The 20,004-nt window shown below is 49.5% G+C and overlaps 1 protein-coding gene across 1 annotated transcript in view; it reads left to right on the forward strand.

Annotated features, from left to right (window-relative positions):
• Positions 1–1,191: 1,191 nt before the first annotated feature.
• ZNF77 (zinc finger protein 77) overlaps positions 1,192–20,004 on the forward strand; it is a 25,656-nt gene continuing 6,843 nt past the window's right edge. The window contains exon 1 of the mRNA XM_025861152.2: positions 1,192–1,314. Within this exon, the coding sequence (XP_025716937.1) occupies positions 1,312–1,314 (3 nt within the window). The 5' untranslated portion in view covers positions 1,192–1,311. The remainder of the gene's footprint in view (positions 1,315–20,004) is intronic.

The raw sequence follows: 20,004 nt of genomic DNA on the forward strand, positions 1-20,004 counted from the left end.
CCTCTCTCGCTGTGTCTCTCTGTCGAATACATAAAATCTTAAAAAAAAAAAGTCACTCAAAAAAAAAGTCGAAAGGACACTGAGGAAGCAAGCAGGTCTTATGCACATCTCCTGTTTCAATGTTCAGAACACCATGAACTTTTGACTTTTGTCGATCGCCATTGGATCAGCTCCTGGAACACATCTTCCTACTGGGGACTGAAATAGAGATAATGTAATGCCTGTTAGTCGAATAGCCAATCAGGTATGAGATAGTTCAAACTCTGCCAGCACCAATCGTAATTCCTTCAAAACAACTTATGTAACCTTGTATTTTTTCGCCTTTATAAGCCTGCACTCCTTGCTAGCCATTTGGAGAACACTTTGGATTTTGACTCTGTGTCTCCCAGATTGCAATGCCTAAGACCCCCAAATAAATGCTTTTAGTTGCTTTATAGCCTTGTGGTCTTGACTGTAAAGGGGAAAACGCACATCTGAGAATTCTAACCTTTCACATTGTGGCTCTGCTGAGCGAGGTCCTGTGCCAGGATGGAGACCTGGAGTCCCACTTCCCCGGGGTGGGGAGGGGGCGGTTTGCTGACCTCAAGCCCCAGGGGTGGGGACGGGGAAAGAGGTCGGAGCCTCTCGCTCTGAAAGGTGACAGGTCAAAACTCACCGACCCGTCCCAGCATGCACTGACGTCATTGTTGAGGATCATTGTTCTTAAACAAAAGGTCCACCTAAGCCCTGACCTTGCCCCCAGGCCAACCCTTGACCCTAGGGTTCACCGGCTCCTTCCTCTGTCCCCTCCTGTCCAAGGTCCCAGCAAGGGGAGCTCCGCGGATAAACTGAGTCAAGACTTCACGGTCCAAGAAGAAGACGCAGGCGCCGGGAGGTCCGGGCGCTAGGAGAGGGTTCTGCTCCGAGCCCGGGCCAGTAGGCCACGTGTGTCCGAACGGCTTGTCACTCAGGACACAGGGGGCAGGGTCTGGGAGGATTGTCCAATCAGGGGCTACGGGGGCGGTGCCGAGGCGCGAAAGCCCAGTCCGTGGTTAACCGCAAGCTCCGGCTCCGGGGGCGGTGCCCAGGAGCCTAGCCAATCAGGAGCAGGAGCCCGGAACGTCGTCCAATCAGGGCGGAGGGCCCGGGAGCCGTCCAATCAGGTCGGGGGAGGGCGCGCTCCAGTCGCGTGTGCATCGCTCCCCTGCTGCCCCGGCGCCGGTGCGCACCTGCCCCGCGCGGCAGCTGCTGTCCGGTCCTTCCCGGTCTCAGCGGCCCGGGTCGCACAGCCGCAGGCTGAACGCAGGGAGGAGCCCCGAGCGGGGCCGCGAGATGGTGAGTGAGCGGGTTCGGGCGGAGCCGGGGGGGCCGCTTCGAACCGGCCGGAACCGGCTGGAGGTGGGGCGGCCCCGCCCCTGGGGGGGGGTCCCGATCCAAGCGCGAGCCCCCGGCCGGGGGTGGAGCCGCAGCGTCCTGTCCCCTCCCCCCTCCCCGCTCCCGAGCCGTGTCCTCCCCTGGGTGGGGGCCCGAGGGAAGGTGGGAGGACCCCAGCGCGGTCGGTCGAAGGCTGGGGTGCAGGAGGGGGGCGGCTGAGGTAGGGGCCCCCCCCACCTGACAGATAATATCAAATCCGTACGTGGTTACGGACGCGTTGTTCCTGCTGAAAAAACAACATTCCCCTGAGTAATGGGCTTATTCAGTGATTCACGAATCGGGCAGCGTGCCATCTCGCGGATAGAAAGGAGCTCGGAGGAGCTGCACAAAATGAAAGACTTTTACAGGCCCCAGGAGTGGGAGCAGGAAGTTATAATGGAGAAAAAGTGGATGATGGGTCGTGGCAGGTCACCTTCCTTTCCGGGCCGGCAGGGGGTCTAGCAGCCGGACGACCTCGCTACTGCTGACCAGCTCGTTCCTGATGGACGGGTTTAAGATTCCACTGCTGGGAGAGGCCGAAACTGCAGTGAAGTTAACTCTTGGTTTGGTGACAAGGAGCTGAGTATGAGGGACTCCATTTTGGGTCTTTTGTCTTGTTTTTAACATTCCAAAGATTGCTGCAGGAGAGACGAGTCTCAGAGACCCTCCAGCACCTCCAATCAAACAGAAACAGGGCTTTGCTTTAAGAGGAACAGTGGCAGAAAGGTGGTTTGAGAGGAATGGCCTCCGTGTGCTCAGAGCTTCCTTTGCCCAGGTGGGCGGTGGCTTGTTCTGCATCTCAGTACCTGTTGGGAGCAGGTGGGGATAGGGAGGCAAAGTCGGGGTAGAGTGTGGGCAGGAAAGGGACGGTGCTGCACAGTTGGTCACACCAGTGTCCAATGAAACACGGGAATTTAGCGGGGAGGGGCTGGTGTTGAGAAGAATGAGGGCAAAGGCTGGGGCGCAGGGACTGTGGCGCTAGGGGCAGGGGGCTGTTGCATTAGGGGCAGGGCCTACATCCGTAGGGCCACCACTGTGGGCCTAAGACCTGCAAGTGTCTCAAGAGTTGTGTAAAAGGGGGTTTTTCTTTTCTAGAGAGGAATAAGGAAAAGCAGGCATGACCAGGTGTGATGATGACCCCGGGGGTTCCCGGAGGCCAGCCTGTCCGCAGGAGGGGCTGTGTGCGGCTCAGGCTGAGGGCAGGTCCACCACGTTCAGGGTCTGGAGGAAGGAGAGAAGCCAGACCAACGTTGAAGCAGCAAGCGTTTTGTGCCCGTGGGTCCGTGGGGACAAGTAGCTGAGCGAATCGTGGATGAGGCACAGAGTGTGGATTTGGGGGGTCTGTGCCCGGCCCTGGGGTGGATGAACAAGGGGGACTTCGCTGTGAGTCCTATCTTGGTGGCGTGGGGAAGGGGCCCTTTTTGCAGCCTGCTGTTTTCCAGGCGCCAACAGGGTGGGGGAGGGAGTGCCTTTCACCTCCACGGATGCTCGCCCAGGAGCACAGGACTCAGGTAGAGCCTGCCTGTCACTGACCCCGGGGGCAGCATTGTCCCTGTCTAGCTCAGCACTGGCAGCTCTCTCTTAGGCCGCCTCAACGTTCAGCAGCTGGAAAACGACTGAATGCTTTGTGCTCCTTCCCTCCCCTTTAGCGTGGAGGGTGGTCAGTGGGTCACGTCTTCCTTTTCCTGCTGACTCGTGTTATTCTGGGGCTTATCCAGAGAATGTGCACTGGGGGGAAAGTGTCTCAGTACAGAAACAGTCCCTGTTCATTAGGATTGGGGGGAATATGCACGGAGTTACCCACCTTCATGCCGGGGGGCTGGAGGTACGGATTAAAGGATTCATCCAAATGCTAGTGAGTGTTCGATGCAGGGTCCAGAGTTGGGACACCATGTGATCCTGACCCACTTCTGGCTAATAACTAATGGTTAGAGATACATAGATATTTTGCAATCTGAGATGTGATCCATTCTGACATATGATTTGTTATCATGAGAGTAAAGTACCTGTTTGGTGAAAAGGATAAACAGTTTTCATATACTGAAAACCGTAAACGTGCCCAGGAACTTCCCTTCCGACTTGGTCCATGAGCACAGGGTGGAAGGAGGGATTCTGCACGTTGTCCTTCACACTCTAGGTTGGGGTCTTTGTTCTATTTAAATGACCCAGGGTGCTGGAAGCAGGCACCTCACCTGGGCTGGGAACAAGCCGCACCTGAAGCTGGGCCTGATGGGAGGTGAAGGAAGGGCCAGTGGGGTCTTGCTCCCCTGCAGGCGGCCTCCAGCCCCGAGGACTCCTGCAGAAGGTGCTGTTGCTGCCCAGAGAAGCCACAATGCATGCAGCAGGAGGGACACCTGCAGCTGTGGGGTGAGCTGGGGCCGCCCAGGGGCTGTGCCCCGATCATTGGTTTGGCATCAGCCATGGACTTGGTGGAGTTAAGTGGGATTTGTGGAAACTGAGGAAGTAGGTCTGTGAAGGTCAGACACAGGGAAGGCTCCTTGGGATCAAGTGCTGTTGGAAGGGTTGACGAATGCAGAGCTTCTTAGGGGTCAGAACCGAACTCGGAGGGTTTCCTCCCTGGTGAGAATTGGGGCCCTGGAGGAGGGGCTGTTTCCACACTGAGGCGGGAGGCAGGGTGTGTGGAGCCACAGGGTTCGTCCCCGGGAGCTCAGGGTCCCCTCCCTCCTTCCCTGGCACTGGCCGTCCTGGGCTGGTGTCAGCAGGGAGAGCTTGGCCCCCATCTCAGGACCCGGCCTGACCCTCTGCGGTGGGGTTTCTTGTGCTGTGTGGGTGCAGCCGGCTGCTGATCCGCACTGGCTCACACTCACTGCTCCTCCCGCATGTGTCCGGAGAGGCCCTTGCGAGCGGGGAGAGTCCGTGTGGGCGACACGACTTTCGTCTTTGGGCCATATTTGCGGGGCAGGTTCTTTATATTCTTGACTGTTAGCATCCGCCACTGTGCTGCCCCCAGGGTGACCAGTGCCCTGCCCCTTGCTGATGGCAGCTTGATGGTGCTCGTCACCACCATCAGTGTGTCCTGTGACTTTCCCTGTGGCAGGTGCGGTTGGAGAATGTCAGCGGTGCCCCCATTCAAGTCACGGCCGCCGTGTGGTTGCTCAGCCCTCGTGTCTCACTTGGGCAGGTGCCTGTGGCTCGGGTCACCTGGTGAACTCTTCCATTCTGGGCCTTGTGGGGCGCGGGGTCCCCACGTTCAGCCTTTGCTGTTGTCGGCACTGCTGCTAAAGTCAGTCTTGACTAAGTGTAAATCCATAGTAAATATGTGCACGCTGGGGGAGTTGCGTATCGTAGATGCGAGGAAGTGAAAACTGACCAGCAACTGCGCGTGCAGCGTGTGCGTCCCCCGTCAGGGCTGATGCCTGCCAGTCCGGCACCGGGAGCTATCCGGGTTCACTTTGTCCCGCTCGGGTGTGGGACACGGGGTCTGCGTGGGGTCACACATCGGTTTCTCTGCTGCCCACGGGGTGGAGCATTGGCATCTGTGGGGTTCCGCCTTCTATGGAAGCGTTTCCAGCCTGTTGTCACCTGTAACCCTCCTGTCCGCTTCCTGATTTCTTCTGTTTTCTGCATGCACTGTGGACGTCTGTGCTGCTTCATTTCTATGTATTGATAGGGTTTGTCCAGGTCAGGGGTATTCATTCCTCTCCGTTGTCCGCGTGGATGGACTCTTCACATTTTCAGTGCACTTGCACTTGCCCGCCCTGCCTGTGTAGATCGCCCTTCCTTTGTTCCGTGAGAAACCTCTTCCATTGCTCAGGCATACACACGCCTGCTGGATCTTCCTCCTTGTGTGTTCTCCTTGTTTCCATGACAGTGAAATCCACAGGGCTCGGTTCTGGTCCATGAACTTGACAAGGGAAATGATTCCTTATTCCCCTGTAGATAAGCGGTCTTCCCTGGCCCTGCGTCCATCGCTGCCCCTGCCCCACGGCACCTGCTTCCCTTCCTGAAATCAGGGGGCCTGTGCCTGCATTCCACTGTTTTCTGACAGGGTATTTGTCCATGCCTCTGTTAATACCTACTGTTCTGATTACGAGTAAGTTTAAAATTAGAATGGTCAGTTATTTTGCCACAAAACTGAGTTTATTCTGCAATAGCAGAGAATTGCAGTTCCAGACGTGTAAGGTCACAAAACCACAGGCAATTTGGAGAACAGAGGGGAGGAAGGCTCTCTTACAGAGGAGAGCAGGGGCTGGGGTGGCTATGGAAACACAAAGGTCTTGGTGGAAATTGGGAGTTGGAAGCCCAGGGGCTCCTCTCTGGCCGGGCGGTGATGGGAGGTGGAGGCTGGCTTCCTCCTGCCAGGGCGGTGAAATCCCAGGGAAAGTAGTGTAGAGTTGCAGGGTGCTGGGCTTCCTGCTGGGCCCCCCAGTAAGGACCCGAGGGCACCCCTGCTGGCCCCGTACTCCATCCCAAGTGAGCTTTCCTTGGGTGCATTTCTACATTTCCTCCATTTGACCAAAATCTTTCCTTGGAAGCATCTCTGAGTAAGCGGCGGGTTTGCCATACTTAGTGGGTTTGTCCCTCAGCACCAGGAAGGACGTCTTCTGGTTATCTGTCTTGTGTGGGAGGGAACGTGCATAGCAGTGGAAACCAGTGAAGGCCACACCTGAGAAGCAAGGAAGGACGGGAGGGAGAAACTCTTAGGCGCTTGCCATCTAGCTTGCCATTCATCAGGAGTGTGAGATTGCAGAGCATGTACTTATTATGTGCATCATTTTCACAAATCCATAGGCAATAAATTACAAAACTTTAATATACAATCAGAAGTAACAAGACAATTCCAAATGACAAAATGGATAGAATCCAGGACGCTAGGTGTGCAGGCAGCCAACTGAAATGTTTACTGGCCCCTGTTCCAACCTGGGGGGGAACGTTCTCGCCATGAAGGCAGACCTGCAGCCGTGTGTGCCTCCTGGAGGTCCCTGCTGCAGGCGAGCGTGAGAGCAGCATCGTGGATCCTGCGGGAGCTCCGGGAGAGAAAGAGGCTGGGGCATTTGGGAAGAGACAGTGCGGGTCAGAACACGGGCTTAGCGGGTGAAGTTTTGCAGAAATAGCAGAACTTCAAAGATGTTTTGAAAGGTGTTGTTTTCAACAGAACTGTTGGAACCAAATGTTATCCAGTAAGACAGCCTGTAAGGTTATGTATTGAGAGACAGTGAATTTGGGTAATAAGCCAACATCCGTTAATAGTTCAGGTGAGGGAAAGACTTGTGATTTCAGAGCCTCTAACACTTGAGAAAAGGCAAGAGAACGATGAATTTGTCACGGGATCCTCATGGGCCTGTTCCCGAAAGGCCAGAACCCCAAGAAGAGGTCCCCCTCCCGCGAGGGTGTTGTGCATGCACACAAGGGCCCTGTGTCTCCGTGAAGGAGAGGAGACGCGACCGTGAGGAACAGGAAGCCTGGGGCGCAGGTGTCGTCGGCTGCCGTTCCGGGAAATCGTTACTGTCCCGTCCGCAGGCGGTGTGCAGGGCCGGGCGGGGTGTGCTGTGAGTGTAGATGTGTCCCCTGCAGCCAGGAGCCCCTTTCCTGGAGTGTGGCCACACAAGGGTCAGGGGCCAGATCCTGACAGGGGCCTTCCAGCGAGATTGGAGAGAACCTGGAGGTGACATTTGGGGACGACCTCTCCAGGTGGCTGGGGTCCTGCTGACGTCTTCCTCCCCTGGGCGGGCACTGTGAACATTGCTGTCCCAGAGCATGGTGGTTTTGAATAGAAGCCATCAGTCTTTCTCAGTATTGAAGTCCATCTCGTTTTGTCAGCCGAAGGTCAAAGGCGGCCAGGGCCAGTGCCTGGGACGTCCTGGGAGAGCTCCGTGGTGGGAGTGTAGGAGCTCCGGGGGGAGGCCATGAGGTTTAGGAGGACCAACCGCAGGGCTTTCAGACGCGGTGTTTGGGAGGGATCTCTCCACAGTCTGTCAGTATCAGTAGTGACACGAGTGTGTGCCACGAAGCCCGCGGACTGCGCGTGGTGCGCACGGTGAACGCGTAAACCCGACCAAACACAACGGAGCTGGTGAAGCCCCTGGCTGGTAACATGGGCGCCCTGACCCCTCTGACGTGTGAGAGCTGTTCCCCAGGTAGAGACAGTGTTTCCTCGGAGAACTGCAGCCACAGCACAAGCACCGGCCTGTCTACAGGGAAGGCTCCGGTGCAGCTGATCTGGGAACGGCTTGGGCTTCCTCAAAAAGTGAAAAATAGAACTACCCTGTGACCCAGCAGTTGTACTACTAGGTATTTACCTAAAGGGTACCAGACTACCGATTGAAGGGGTACATGGTCCCCTGTGCTTAGAGCAGCATCATTAACAACAGCCACAGTACGGGGACAGCTCTAGTGTCTATTAACTGATGAGCGGATGAACAAGTGGTGTGTCCACACACAATGGAATGTTACTCAGCCATCAAAAAGAATGAAATCGTGTCATTTGCAATGACATCAAAGGTGCTGGAATGTATTATGCTAATTGAGTTAAGTCAGAGCATGACAAATCCCATATGATCTCTCTGGTGGAATTTAAGAAAGAAAACGGAGGAACATATGGGAAGGGGGGGAAAGGGGAGAGGGGAACAAGCTGTAAGCGACTCAACAATAGAGAACGAACTGAGGATTGATGGAGGGAGGTGGGGGCGGGGCTGGATGGGGGATGGGGATTAAGGACGGCACTTGCAGTGATGAGCACGTTGTGTCGTATGTAAGCGATGAATCCTGAGTTCTACTCCAGAAACCAATATCGCACTGTACGTCAACTAACAAAATTGAAATAAAGAAAGAAAAAAGAAGGTGAGCTGTCAGCGTTCAGCAGTCATGGGGGGCTTCATGGGGGTCCAAAGGTAGTGACTGTCCCGGATCAGATGCCCTACATGGCGATCCTGAGGGCCTTTGAAGGCAAAAAGCTGTAACAGGTGAAGAGGTCTGAGAAGAGGGCAGAGAATGAAATCACCCGTGTATCTTAACAAAGTGGAGCCTGCAAACAGCTTTCCATCACCCAGTTCGGCTTCTAAGGTTCAAGAGAAGCCAGAACGACTGTGCAGCCCAGGGCCTGAGTGCCCAGGTGTGTTTCTGTTCCTTCCATACTGGCCGTCCTCATCAACTGGAATAGGAGAAACGCACTGCGTGGTTTCATTACACTGAAAGTTTGCTTTCAGTGCGAATGGATGTCAGTAGCGTGTGGGAGCTGGGAACAGCAGGGTGCCAAGGGATGAATACACCATGTTGAAGGGGCATTTTCTGCCCGATTAGGTATTTTGAGTGCCTTCATCCAATTCTAGAATTACTTTCCCTTTTGGGGAGAAGGAAGTCCTGCATGATCCCTTCTGAGGAATGAGAGCAGTGTGTGAGCAGAGGTACAGGGGCTCACGTGAAAATGTGTCTGTGTCCCAGGGTCTAGACCCAGGGGAATGGGGTCAGAGGCGGGGACCTGTGAGGTTCATGAGAGACCCCCCCACCATGGGAGCGATGTGAGCTCCCTGAGGCGGGGGCTGCTTGACACCAAGAGCGTAGCTCCAGGGTCCACAAGGACAGAGAGAGACCTTCCCTGTGTGGAGAGAGGTTTCTCCGAGCCCATCGAGCGGGAATTCGGGGAAGGGCCGCTGTGGTCCGTGGAGCCCAGCCGCTGGGAAGGAGGAGGGAGTGGGAATGGCCGGGAGGAGGGCTGCAGGTAATAGTCTTGGCTCAACTGTTGTGGCTCTTTGCAGAAATAGTGCAAACCAGAGGCATTTGGTTTGTAGGGGCCTTCAGTTGCCAGAGGTGAAAATTAAGAATTTCAGCTGTCTTTCTTTCTTGTGGGGTGTGAGTGAGCTCGTTTCCCAGAATAACTACATGCGCTGTGGACGTGGTTTCCCGTTCCATCCTGGTGCTTTTAAGCAAAAAGAACGATCCCGGCTCAGCCCATCAGCTGCTGCCTGGGTAGACTCCGCATGTGAAGAAAGACCCCGAGTTGCATCGGAGACAAGCCGGAGTCCCTTGTAATCGCCACGCGCAGGTTCACCAGGCTTCCGTGTGGAGGACTGGATGTTGTTTATCCGCAGTGTTAGGAAAAGCTTCTGTAATTGCTCCGCGGGGATTTCCAGCGAGTGTTGGAGTGTCTTTCCAGAAGTGAGGCGTCTGTTCCTCTCTCCTGGGTCCGTGTCACCCCACGTGTGGCCTGGCCCTCAGCAACACGCCTGTGGAATAATTTGTATAAATCTGGGAAACCCGGTTGGTAGGTTGAAACGCTGTGTTACGTTCTTCAGCAAGATTGTGGGGGTTCCCGTTCGCGCAGGACACTTCTGCCTCAGTCCAGGGAACATGAGACATTTGGGCGTTTAGATCTTGAGAAGCCTTATCTTTAAGGAGGCTGGTTGTTAATAGGCTGAGGTAAGGAGGGAGCAAGGGCAGGGTCAGAAGAAAAGGGAAGGTCAGCAGAGAGTGTGGCGGGAGGTGGTTGGAGGCAGGCCCCTGTGCAGGGCGGCTCCCGCGTGTCTGCGGACCTGACCGTCAAGCTGGGCAGGAGAAGAAGATGCTTCAGAAGCCGTTTGTGTTCTTTCAGTTGTTTGCCTCAGTTAATTTCAAATAGTCTTTTGTAAGGAGGCACACTTAGCTTCCTGAAAATATTTGCAAGTCTTGAGCTACCGATTAAAATATGTATCATATTCAATGTTTTGGAGTCATGACTTCCTAATTCAGTTATCAATAAAACAAGTTTGTGGAGATCGAGTTCGGAAGTTCCCCATAAAGGCCATCGTTGTTTTAAATTACATTTAGTTCATTTGGTTAAATTATTAGCAGTGCATTTTAGGAGAGACCATGTTCTTTGTTTTTCTGTTTTTTGTTTTTAAGAGAAAGCTTGCTAGCAGGCCATGGTGGGGGAGGGGAGGGGCAGAGGGAGAGGAAGAGTCTTAGGCAGATTCCATGCCCGCTGTGGAGCCTTACCTGGGGTTTGATCTCATGACCTGAGCCAAAATCAAGATTTGGCTGCTTAAACTGAGCCACCCAGGTACACCACGACCATGGTTTTGAATCCTAAAACTGGCCAGGGTCCCCGTTGGGTGCCCCTCACGGCGCTTTGATGACTGGAATCCATTCTTGGTGGTTTTTTCTAAACCAAAATAAAAATTTCTAATCACTGGTCCTTACAGAAGAAATCATACCAAAGGTCAGCGCATTTCCAGATCCGAGAGGAACAGTCCAGTTTTGAAAAGGAGGGGAACAAAAGCCAAATGAGTAGTGTCAGGAGAAGCCCCTAATCCAGGTCCGCATAGACCCTGCAGAGCGCAGACAGGGAGCGGGGCTCTGATCCCAGGACAAAACTTACCCTCCAGCTCAGGGTGGGGGAGAAAGCAGTGAGCGCAGTGGCCTCTGTGGGACCCGCACCTGTTTGCTCAGCAGCTTGGAGAGGTGGGGTCTTCTCTGGGTCCATGCATGATCACCAGGGAATGTTGACCTTAAAAATAAAACCGTCAGTTATTTTTCCAGGAAAAATGGGTTCATCTGGGAATAGCAAGCATTGTAATATGGGACAGGTAAGCCACAACCAAACCACAGGCAAGTCTGGGGAAGGAAGCTCTTTTATAGAGGAGAGGAGGGTTGGGGAGGGGCTGTTCCAAAGAAAATGTCCATTGGAGCAAACTGGGGGTTCAGTGTGTCTTGCTTTCTTACTGGCTGGGCTGTGACCATCTCATTGGCTGAGCTGTGACTGTCCCTCATTGGCTGAGCTGTGACCATGTCATTGGTCAGGCTGTTGCCAGGTCAGGAAGAAACCTTCTTCCATCCTCCTCCTGGGGCAGTAACGTACCTAACGTGTAGACTTGCAAGGTGCTGCTCTTGAACTTTAGGGATTGAGCGCTTCCTCTGCCTGCTTCTCTACTCAATTTTAAATGAAGTTTTCTTGTATTTCATATTGATATACTTTAAAAAGCTTTGATATCTGTTAGGTGAAATCGCACCAGTTTGTTCTGTAACACATCTCCACTATTCTTAGAAATGTTGCTTACATTTCAGTGCAGGAAGTAGTGCTTGTCTGGCTCAGTTGGTAGGGCATGTGACTCTTGGTCTTGGGGTTGTAAGTTGGAGCTGCGTTGGGCACAGAGATTACTTAAAATAAAATCTTTAAGAAAAATGAAAAAAAGAAGGGGCACTGGGTGGCTGAGTTGGTTGAGTATCTGACTTCAGCACAGGTCATGATCTCAGGGTCCTGGGATCAAGTCCTGCATCAGGCTCTGTGTTCAGCAGGGAGTCTGCTTGTCCCTCTCCCTCTATGCCTTCCCAACCTGGGTCATGTTCTCGCACTTAAATAAATAAGTAAAACCTTTAATAAAAATAAAAATAAATAAATACAAAAAAAGTAGTATCTCAAGTTCAAATGGAACAGGATGAACAAAAATCCCAGACAAACCTGGTTATAGATTTAATGAAATTTTCTTAAAACTCTTGACCTTTTGGGAGAATTGGCCTTATGGGCTCATTTTGGAAGAATGTGGCATCTCTCCATTTATTTCCTTATGCTATGTGTCATTGAATAATGTTTTGTAGGTTTTCCATTAAATCAGCTTATATCCTCCATTAGACATATTTTTGGACATAAGGACAGTTAGTTTAATAGCAGTTATAAAGGTTAATGTTAAAAAGTCTCTTTTTAGGGGCGCTTGGGCAGCTCAGTCAGTTAAGCGTCTGCCTTCCGCTCAGGGTCCCTGCTCAGTTGGGAATCTGCTTTTACTGCTTCCTCTGCCCCTCCCACCCACTCATGCTCTTCTCTCTCTCTTAAATGAAATCTTTTTTTTAAAAGTCTCTTTAATATTTAATTTCCAACTCTTATTTCTAGTGATTAAGTGTACCCTGAGATTTAGGAGTTTGCATTCTGGAAACTTACTAAAAATCTGAGTCTATGATTATCTTTCTATTCTTTCTGGGTGCGATCTACATAATCATTTGACTTATAAGTAAAGGAAAAATGTTTTTCAGTTAGAATATAGCATGTACTACATTTCAGCAGTAGAGAGACGTCTGTGTCTATCATTATCAGTTAGTTAGTTGCTCAGGGTGAGAAGTACATTTGGATGCTTGAAAAGACCCTGAAAAGAAATAAGACTTGAAATCTGGTTTCATGTTAATCCATTTAGAAAAAGCTAACTTATCTAACAACTAAAAACAGAGGAGAAGATAAAGAGGGAGTTATTAAACTCATTGTCTCTAACAATGCAAAGTGAAGTATGAAGGTGTCTTTTGCTCCCATCCTGCTATGTGCAGCAGGGACACGTGTTAAACAGGAACCAGCATTCTCAAATGTGTTCGGCGGGCTGGTTGCTGTATTCTCCTGTACCACATACTGTGAAAGCTCTCGTGAGCATGCGCACCTTGACCCAAACACAAGACAAGTATAGACCGGTATCTGTTTACTGCAGAGAAGCAATCCACAGCTGAAGACTAAAAAGGAGCTACAAGGAGGATTATATACAAAGCTCCAACTGCTGGTTCACCTTCTCTGAAACAATTTGTGCTTCAGGGATCAAGAGGAAGACAAGATGGAGGCTTTATGTAACACGAGAACTCTATTAATTGCAAACTTGGAAAACGTAGTAGAATGATTGTTCACTTAGTATTTTGCTCCATTGAGACGAGTGATTGAAACGGACTTGATCTATCTTTGAAAACTTATCGCATCCACTAAAATGAGATCTTGTAAGTTAACACTGGTTATGTATTATTCCCCATATTTGTCCATTTTCAGAGCTCAACAGGCTTCGCAAAAAATGCAGTAGAGTGATATGTTCACCTTTTATTAAGGCAGGTTTGTGAAAATAATACAACCACATCTCTTCGTGAACCGTGAGCTCTCAATGTTTCTTGCCTGAGAAATGACCTACACTGTGTTGGACGGGCAGCGCCCTCCAGACCAGGGAAGGACCCCGAGAGATGTTGAGCCTGGTTTACTCATGGTCTTACTTTCCTCATCTCCAGGTCTGATGATATTCCTCGCCTTTAGCGCCAGTGGTGTGTACGGGCTGGTGGGACGAGACGTACATACCAGTCTCTGCCCCCGGTTCCTGATACAGGGCTCCTGAAGCCCTTGTCACTTGCTGGGGGATAGGAGCATCTTTTGTTGCATCAGGTGACTCTGGGTGGGCTCCTGGATGGCTCCTGGTGGGGGCCGGTAACTGGAAAGACCTGTGGTGATTAGAAGCTGGAACTTCTGTCCTGCCCCCATTCTCTTAAGAAGGGGAAGGGCTGAAAGTGGAGTTAATGGTCCGTCATGCCAATGGGGTGAAGCCTCCATAAAAATCCTAGTAGAAGGGGGTTTATGAACACGGTGGGGGGTGCGGGGAGGGTGGGGCACCCAGAGAAAGTATGGACATTCCACGCCCCTGCCCTATACCTCCCCCTGTGCCTCTCTTCCGTCTGGCTGCTCGTCTGTATCCTTTATCCATCCTTTCCTACACTGGAAAATGTAAGTGTTTCCCTGAGTTCTGTGAGCCCTTCCAGCAAATCACTGGAACCCCAAGAGAAAGCGTGGGAACCCGGTCTCCTGCTGGTCGGTCAGAAGCGCAGGTGACAGCAGGGCCTCTTTCTGGCGTCTGAAGTATGTGTGTGTGTGGTGGGGGGCAGTCCCGTGGGGCTGAGCGCTTACCTGTGGGATCCGACCCTCCCTCTGGGTCGGTAGCCTCAGGGTGAGTTTCCATTTACCACCCTCAGCTGGTGTCGCACGGAACTCTGGGTCTGGTGACAGAAGGAAAGCGTTCTCTGGGGAGGTGGAGGAGGCACACACAGAGGGAGGAAATATAGCGGGAGGAACAGGTGTTCGCAGCACAGAAGAAGGAAAAGTGTAAGTGTTGCTTTACAAGGCTGCACCCCATCAGCACGGCCCGTTCTCAGGACGCTCTCTCTGCTGATCCCTGTTATCTGCTGGCGTATGATTCTGCAGTTTTGAAAGTTGTTCTCATCTTGTTTCTGATCTGATGGGCTCTGACGATCCTGCTTTGGAATGTCGCAGGATCCATGGGACGGTGCTCCTCCAGGAACTGTCCCTGCCGGATGCAAACAACACTTAGGTTGTGGCTAGGGTCACCTATACATTTTTATAATTTTGTTTTAGGATTCTGGGATTTCTAGACACTTAAATCTGATCACCCGCTGATAATGAAGTTTACCTTTCCCTTTATAAATCTTTTACCAATTCCTTGTTTTCCGTTGCCGCACTGGCCAGGCCTTCACAGAATTGTATATATGCCTCCTTAGCTTCTTGTTCCTGATCTCCGAGGGAACCGGTCACATGGGGAGTTGGCTCTTGGTTTCGTTTAGACACATTTTTTTCCTGATGGTGAATGTTTCCATCTGGTCTCTTAAGTCAGTTGTCGTTAATGTGCTGTGACATGAGACAGGCAGGTCCTCAGCATGAATGGATTCGAAGCCTGTGGTTCATTTGTCTTGTTTCCATTAGTGGGGCAAATTATACTCATTGAAGAGTCAATATCCAATCCATTTCTAGAATAAAACAGACTTGGTTTTGTCTTCTAATGTTACCTATACATGTATGTATAAGATTTCCTTCTAAACAGACTTTTGCCTTTGTATTTATGAATATTGCCTTTTAATACTGTTTGAATTGTCCTTTCCCATCTTGCTAATACTCTGTGATCCCTTAAATGCTTGGTACCTGGCCTACGCACCATTTGAGATGCCTTTAGAATGTGGGGATATGTGAATCTACTGATTTCCTTTCCTTAATGACAAGGATGTCCTTAGGTGTTCTGTTACCTTGCATCATCTCAGGTATGTTACCAATTTGTATACATTTATTCCTTTCCCTCTATTCTAAAACATCTTTTCCGGTGGGGCACCTGGGTGGCTCATTCGGTTAAGTATGTTTTAGATCTCAGCTCATGTCTTGCTCTCAGGGTCGTGAGTTCCAGCCCTATGTCGGTCTCCATGCTGGGCATGGTGCCTACTTAAAAAAAAAAAAAAAAAATCAGGGCGCCTGGGTGGCTCAGTCGGTTGAGCGTATGACTCTTGGTTTAGTTCAGGTTGTGATCTCAGGGTTGTGGGATTGGGCTCTGCGCTCAGCGTGGAGTCTGCTTCTCCCTCTCCCTCTGCTCCTCCCCCACTCATACTCATTCTCTCTCAAATAAATAAAAAAAAAATCTAAAAAAAAAAATCTTTTCCCACAGCTAGTTTATAATATCTCTCAATCTGCTTAATCTCTAAAATTGTAATTTTGTTTCTTTTTCATATTGTTTATTTTTCATACTTCTTTTTATTTGCCTAAGATCTATTGTTTTTGAGTAAAATTGCCAAAAGATTAAGGAGGATACATTTTTAGCTTTTATGACTTTTTTTTTAAGAGAGAGAGCATATGTGAGTAGGGGGAGGGGAAGCGGGAGAGGGCAGAATCTTAAGAAGACTCTGTGCTGATCACGAAGTCCGATGTGGGGCTTGATCTCATGGCCCTGAGATCAAGAGTGAGCCAAAATCAAGAGTTCGACACTTAGCCGACGGAGCCACCTAGGCGCTCCTCTGTAACTATTTTTTTAAAATAGCTCTAACTGAGGTACGGATCACATACCATGAATTTTATCTGTTTAAAATATAAAGTTTGATGGCATTTATTGTATTTACAGAATTATTCAACCATCTTCACATTCTCATTTTAAAGTATTTTAATAATTCCATAAAGAAAATTTGTATCCTACTGGTAGTCACTCCACATTCTAGTACATCCCAGCCCTGGCTTCTAGACAATTTATTAATCTTTCTCTCTCTTGATTTGCTTATTCTGTACATTCTGTATAAATGGTATCATACCATGTGTGGTCTTTGTGAAGCCTGTGAATGTTCTCAGGTTCATTGATCTTGTGTCCTGGATCAGTACTTCATTCTGCTCATTGCTGAATAATATTCCATTTTATGAATATACTCCATCTTGCTTATTGAAATGAGTTAAAGTAAAACTGTCATTAATTTTGCCAGCAAAAATGGGCTCACTCTGAAATAGGTGAGAATTACAACTCCGAAAAGCAGCTACGGTGAGACCGCAGGCAACATGGAGAACAGAGGAGAGGAGGCTCTTTCACAGAGGAAGCTGGGAATTGAAGAGGGGCTGTTAGAAACAAAAAGTCCATTGGCGTAAACTGGGCTTGGAAGTATCATTGCTTCCCATTGGCTGAGTTGTGACTGTCTCTCATTGGCTGGGCTGTTGCCATCTGGGGAAATAATCTTCCTCCTTTTGTCATAGTAAAGTGGTATCCACTTGCAACTGCAAGGTCCTTCTCTTGCTGTTGCTTCTGCAGTTGACCATGAGTGGAAGTTCCAACTGCTGATCTTCTGACTCCATCATTCTTCTTCTGCTGCTGCTTCTTTTAAAGATTTATTTATTTTAGGGAGGGAGAGCACGGACAGGGGAAGGGGCACAGGGAGAGGGTGAGAGAATTCTCAGGCAGACTCCCTGCTGAGTGTGGAGCCTGACTCAGGACTTGATCTTAACAACCCTGAGATCATGGCCTGACTTGAAATCAAGAGTCGGAGGCTTAACTGAATGAGCCACCCAGGCGCCCCTCCTGACTCCATTCTTAGCAAGGTTTCCCTATATTAATTTTTACATTTCCCACTTTTGATGGAGATCTTAGATGCACCATTGATTATGAGTCAGTTTTCCATATTTAGTGGTTTTGTTTCTTGGTGCCAGGAAAGACCTTTCCTGGTAGTGATGTCACACATCCTAGGGAAAGTGCATAGCAGTTGGAAATCAGTTAAGGCCATATTTGAGTAACAAGAAATATTAGAAGAAAGGAGTCTCAGGCACTTCTCATCTCCAGTCCCTATTTATCAAGATGGTAAGCACTGGAGATTATCTCCTTGCTGGATACATCACTTTTATAACGTTTTGACAGATAATAACTATGAAAGCAAAAGTAACATGAAAATCCAAATTGTATGACGGTTCTAAATCAGGACCCTAGGTCTGAAAATTGCCAATATTTTTCTGTTGGTAAAAACCTGGAGTCATGTATTCCTCCTGGAATTTGCATACAGTAGGAATTGAATCAGTAGCATATGGGAGTTAGGAAGAACAGGGTCCCAAGGGTTAACAATGGTATATATTGCTGAGAGGTTCTAGACAAACCTCCATCTTCAGCCATTCAGTTTTCTCCAAGGTAAAAACAGGGACTAGTGTATGGAATGATGGGCCTCTGAGGCTTGTAATTTTCTATTATGGGCTTGATGCCTTAAAGGGCTTCTTTATTTATAGGGTATTGATTAATTTTTGGGAGATGCTTTGAGAGATCTATTTTAACCTTGATGGGAGGCACACTGTGGACTCTGCCAATATCAGTTGAGGTTTCTGCCCAGGAAGAGGATGGTAGGTGATCCAATCAAGACAAATGATCAGTGTCCCCAGACTCCACTATAGTGTGTCAGAGATGGAAGAGATGAAAGATATGGAAGGGTCATTTATTTTCTTTGATTGGCTGTGTTGATTACTGTTATCAAATTCTAGAATTATTTCCCCTTTTTAGGACAAAGACACTTGTTTAAAAAATACCCGCCGAATTAAATGAATAGGGCCATAGGAACTAAGTAGAAAATGGTGTATATCTCAAAGGACCTAGACAAAAGGCAGTGGATTCAGATACAGGAACCTATTGAGGTTCGTTAGGGAACCTACTATTTGTATTGTAGTCCTCCTAGGTGGGGGCTGCTGTACAGCAAGCGGTTGGACACGTGTCAGCAAGGACAGAGATTCATTCCCAGTGTGGAGAGTGGTTTCTTCGAGCTGATTACAAGGGAAGCCTGGGAAGGGCCTCTGTGGTTCCCCGGAGCTCGATCATTGGGAATGAGGAGGAATTTGGAAAGTCTGGCTGCAGGGATAGAGATGTGGGAGTGCTTAAGTTGGTAGCGATCTTTTTTCCAGTGTCCTGGTCCTCTGCAAGAAGAGGAGAAACGAGTCAGGTTTGAGTTTTGTTTAGGAACCTCCATTTGCCGGGCGCCTGGGTGGCTCAGTTGGTTAAGCGACTGCCTTCGGCTCAGGTCATGATCCTGGAGTCCTGGGATCGAGTCCCGCATCGGGCTCCCTGCTCAGCGGGGAGTCTTCTTCTCCCTCTGACCCTACCCTCTCTCATGCTCTCTTTCTCTTTCTCATTCTCTCTCTCAAATAAATAATAAATAAAATCTTAAAAAAAAAAAAAAAGGAGCCTCCATTTGCCAGAATTGAGAATTAGGAATTTTAGTGGTTTTGAGGCGCCTGATTGGCTCAGTCAGTAGAGCGTGCAGTTCTCGATCTCAGGGTCGTGAGTTCAAGCCCCACCTTGGGCATAGAGCCTGCTTTAAAAAAAAAAAAGTAGGTAAATAAAAAAAAAGAATTTTAGTGGTTTTTCTTTTAGGTGACTCATCTAGGATGTGTGTGGATGGTTTGCCAAATTATATCTGCAGTGGACATATTTTCACATTCTATCCTGGTCCTTTTAACTAAAGGAAAAAGACACTAGTTCTGCTCTTTAATAAACATAGACTTAAATGCTACCTGGGTGGATTCCACATCTACAGGAAGACCAGAATTTTCTTTAAAAACAATTTGGAGTTGATTTGTGATAGTCATGGAAAGGCCGATGATCATGTAATGTTAACTTTAAAAGTAAACCTGCCAGGGATGCCTGGGTGGCTCAGTGGGTTAAGTGTAAACCTGTCAGTTATTTTACTAGCAAAAATGGGTTTATTTAGTAATAGAGATTTGCAATTCTTTTTTTTTTTTTTAGATTTTATTTATTCGTCAGAGGGAGAGACAGGCTCCCTGCTGAGCAAGGAGCCCAATTCGGGACTCAGTCCCAGGACCCTGGGATCATGACCTGAGCCAAAGGCAGATGCTCAATGGACTGAGCCAACCAGGTGCCCCGAGATTTGCAGTTCTGTTATGTAAAACCACAGGCAGGTCTGGAGAACAAAGGGAGGATCTCTCTTTTATAGAGGAGAGGGGATGTTGGGAGGGGCTGTTCCAGACGACATCCAGTGGAGCAAACTTGGTGTTCCACCCCTAGTGTCCTCTCATAGGGTGGGCTGTGACTGTCTCTTATTGGCTGGGCTGTTGCAGGGGAGGAGGAAACTTTCCTTCCTTTCTTCTGCTGGGGCGGTAATGTGTCCAAGGTTGTCTCTTGCTGTTGAGTGCAATGGAGAATGAGTGGTACTGTGGGAACTCCCCCTGTGGCCTTCTAATTTCATTTGAGTCATGTCTCCTTTATTCATTTTCAAAGAGTTGGTGGGCCTTTGGGTGGTTTTCACTTGCTGGCTATTATGAATCAAGCTGCTGAGAGAGTATATGGAAATTAGTGTTGGTGTTGGTGCTCATCTTCACTTGTCTTGGGTAGATCAATACTAGGAGTGGAATTGCTGTATTGCATGGTAACTAGACGTTCATCATTTTGAGGATGCACCAGACACCTCCAAATGGCTGCACCAATTTCCATCCCCAGCAGCAGAAATGCATGAGAGTTTCCCCTTCCTCACGTCCTCACCAGCACTTACTTGTTTCTTTATAGCCATTCTAGTGAGTCTGAAGGGGTATCTGCTTATAGTTTGACGTCCATTTCCCTGATAACTAACATCTAGCATCTTTTCCTGAACCTATTGGCC

Source organism: Callorhinus ursinus, unplaced genomic scaffold (genome assembly GCF_003265705.2).
Source record: "Callorhinus ursinus isolate GAN/ISIS: 27379988/994484 unplaced genomic scaffold, GSC_fseal_2.0 scaffold77, whole genome shotgun sequence".
Lineage (NCBI taxonomy): Eukaryota > Metazoa > Chordata > Mammalia > Carnivora > Otariidae > Callorhinus > Callorhinus ursinus.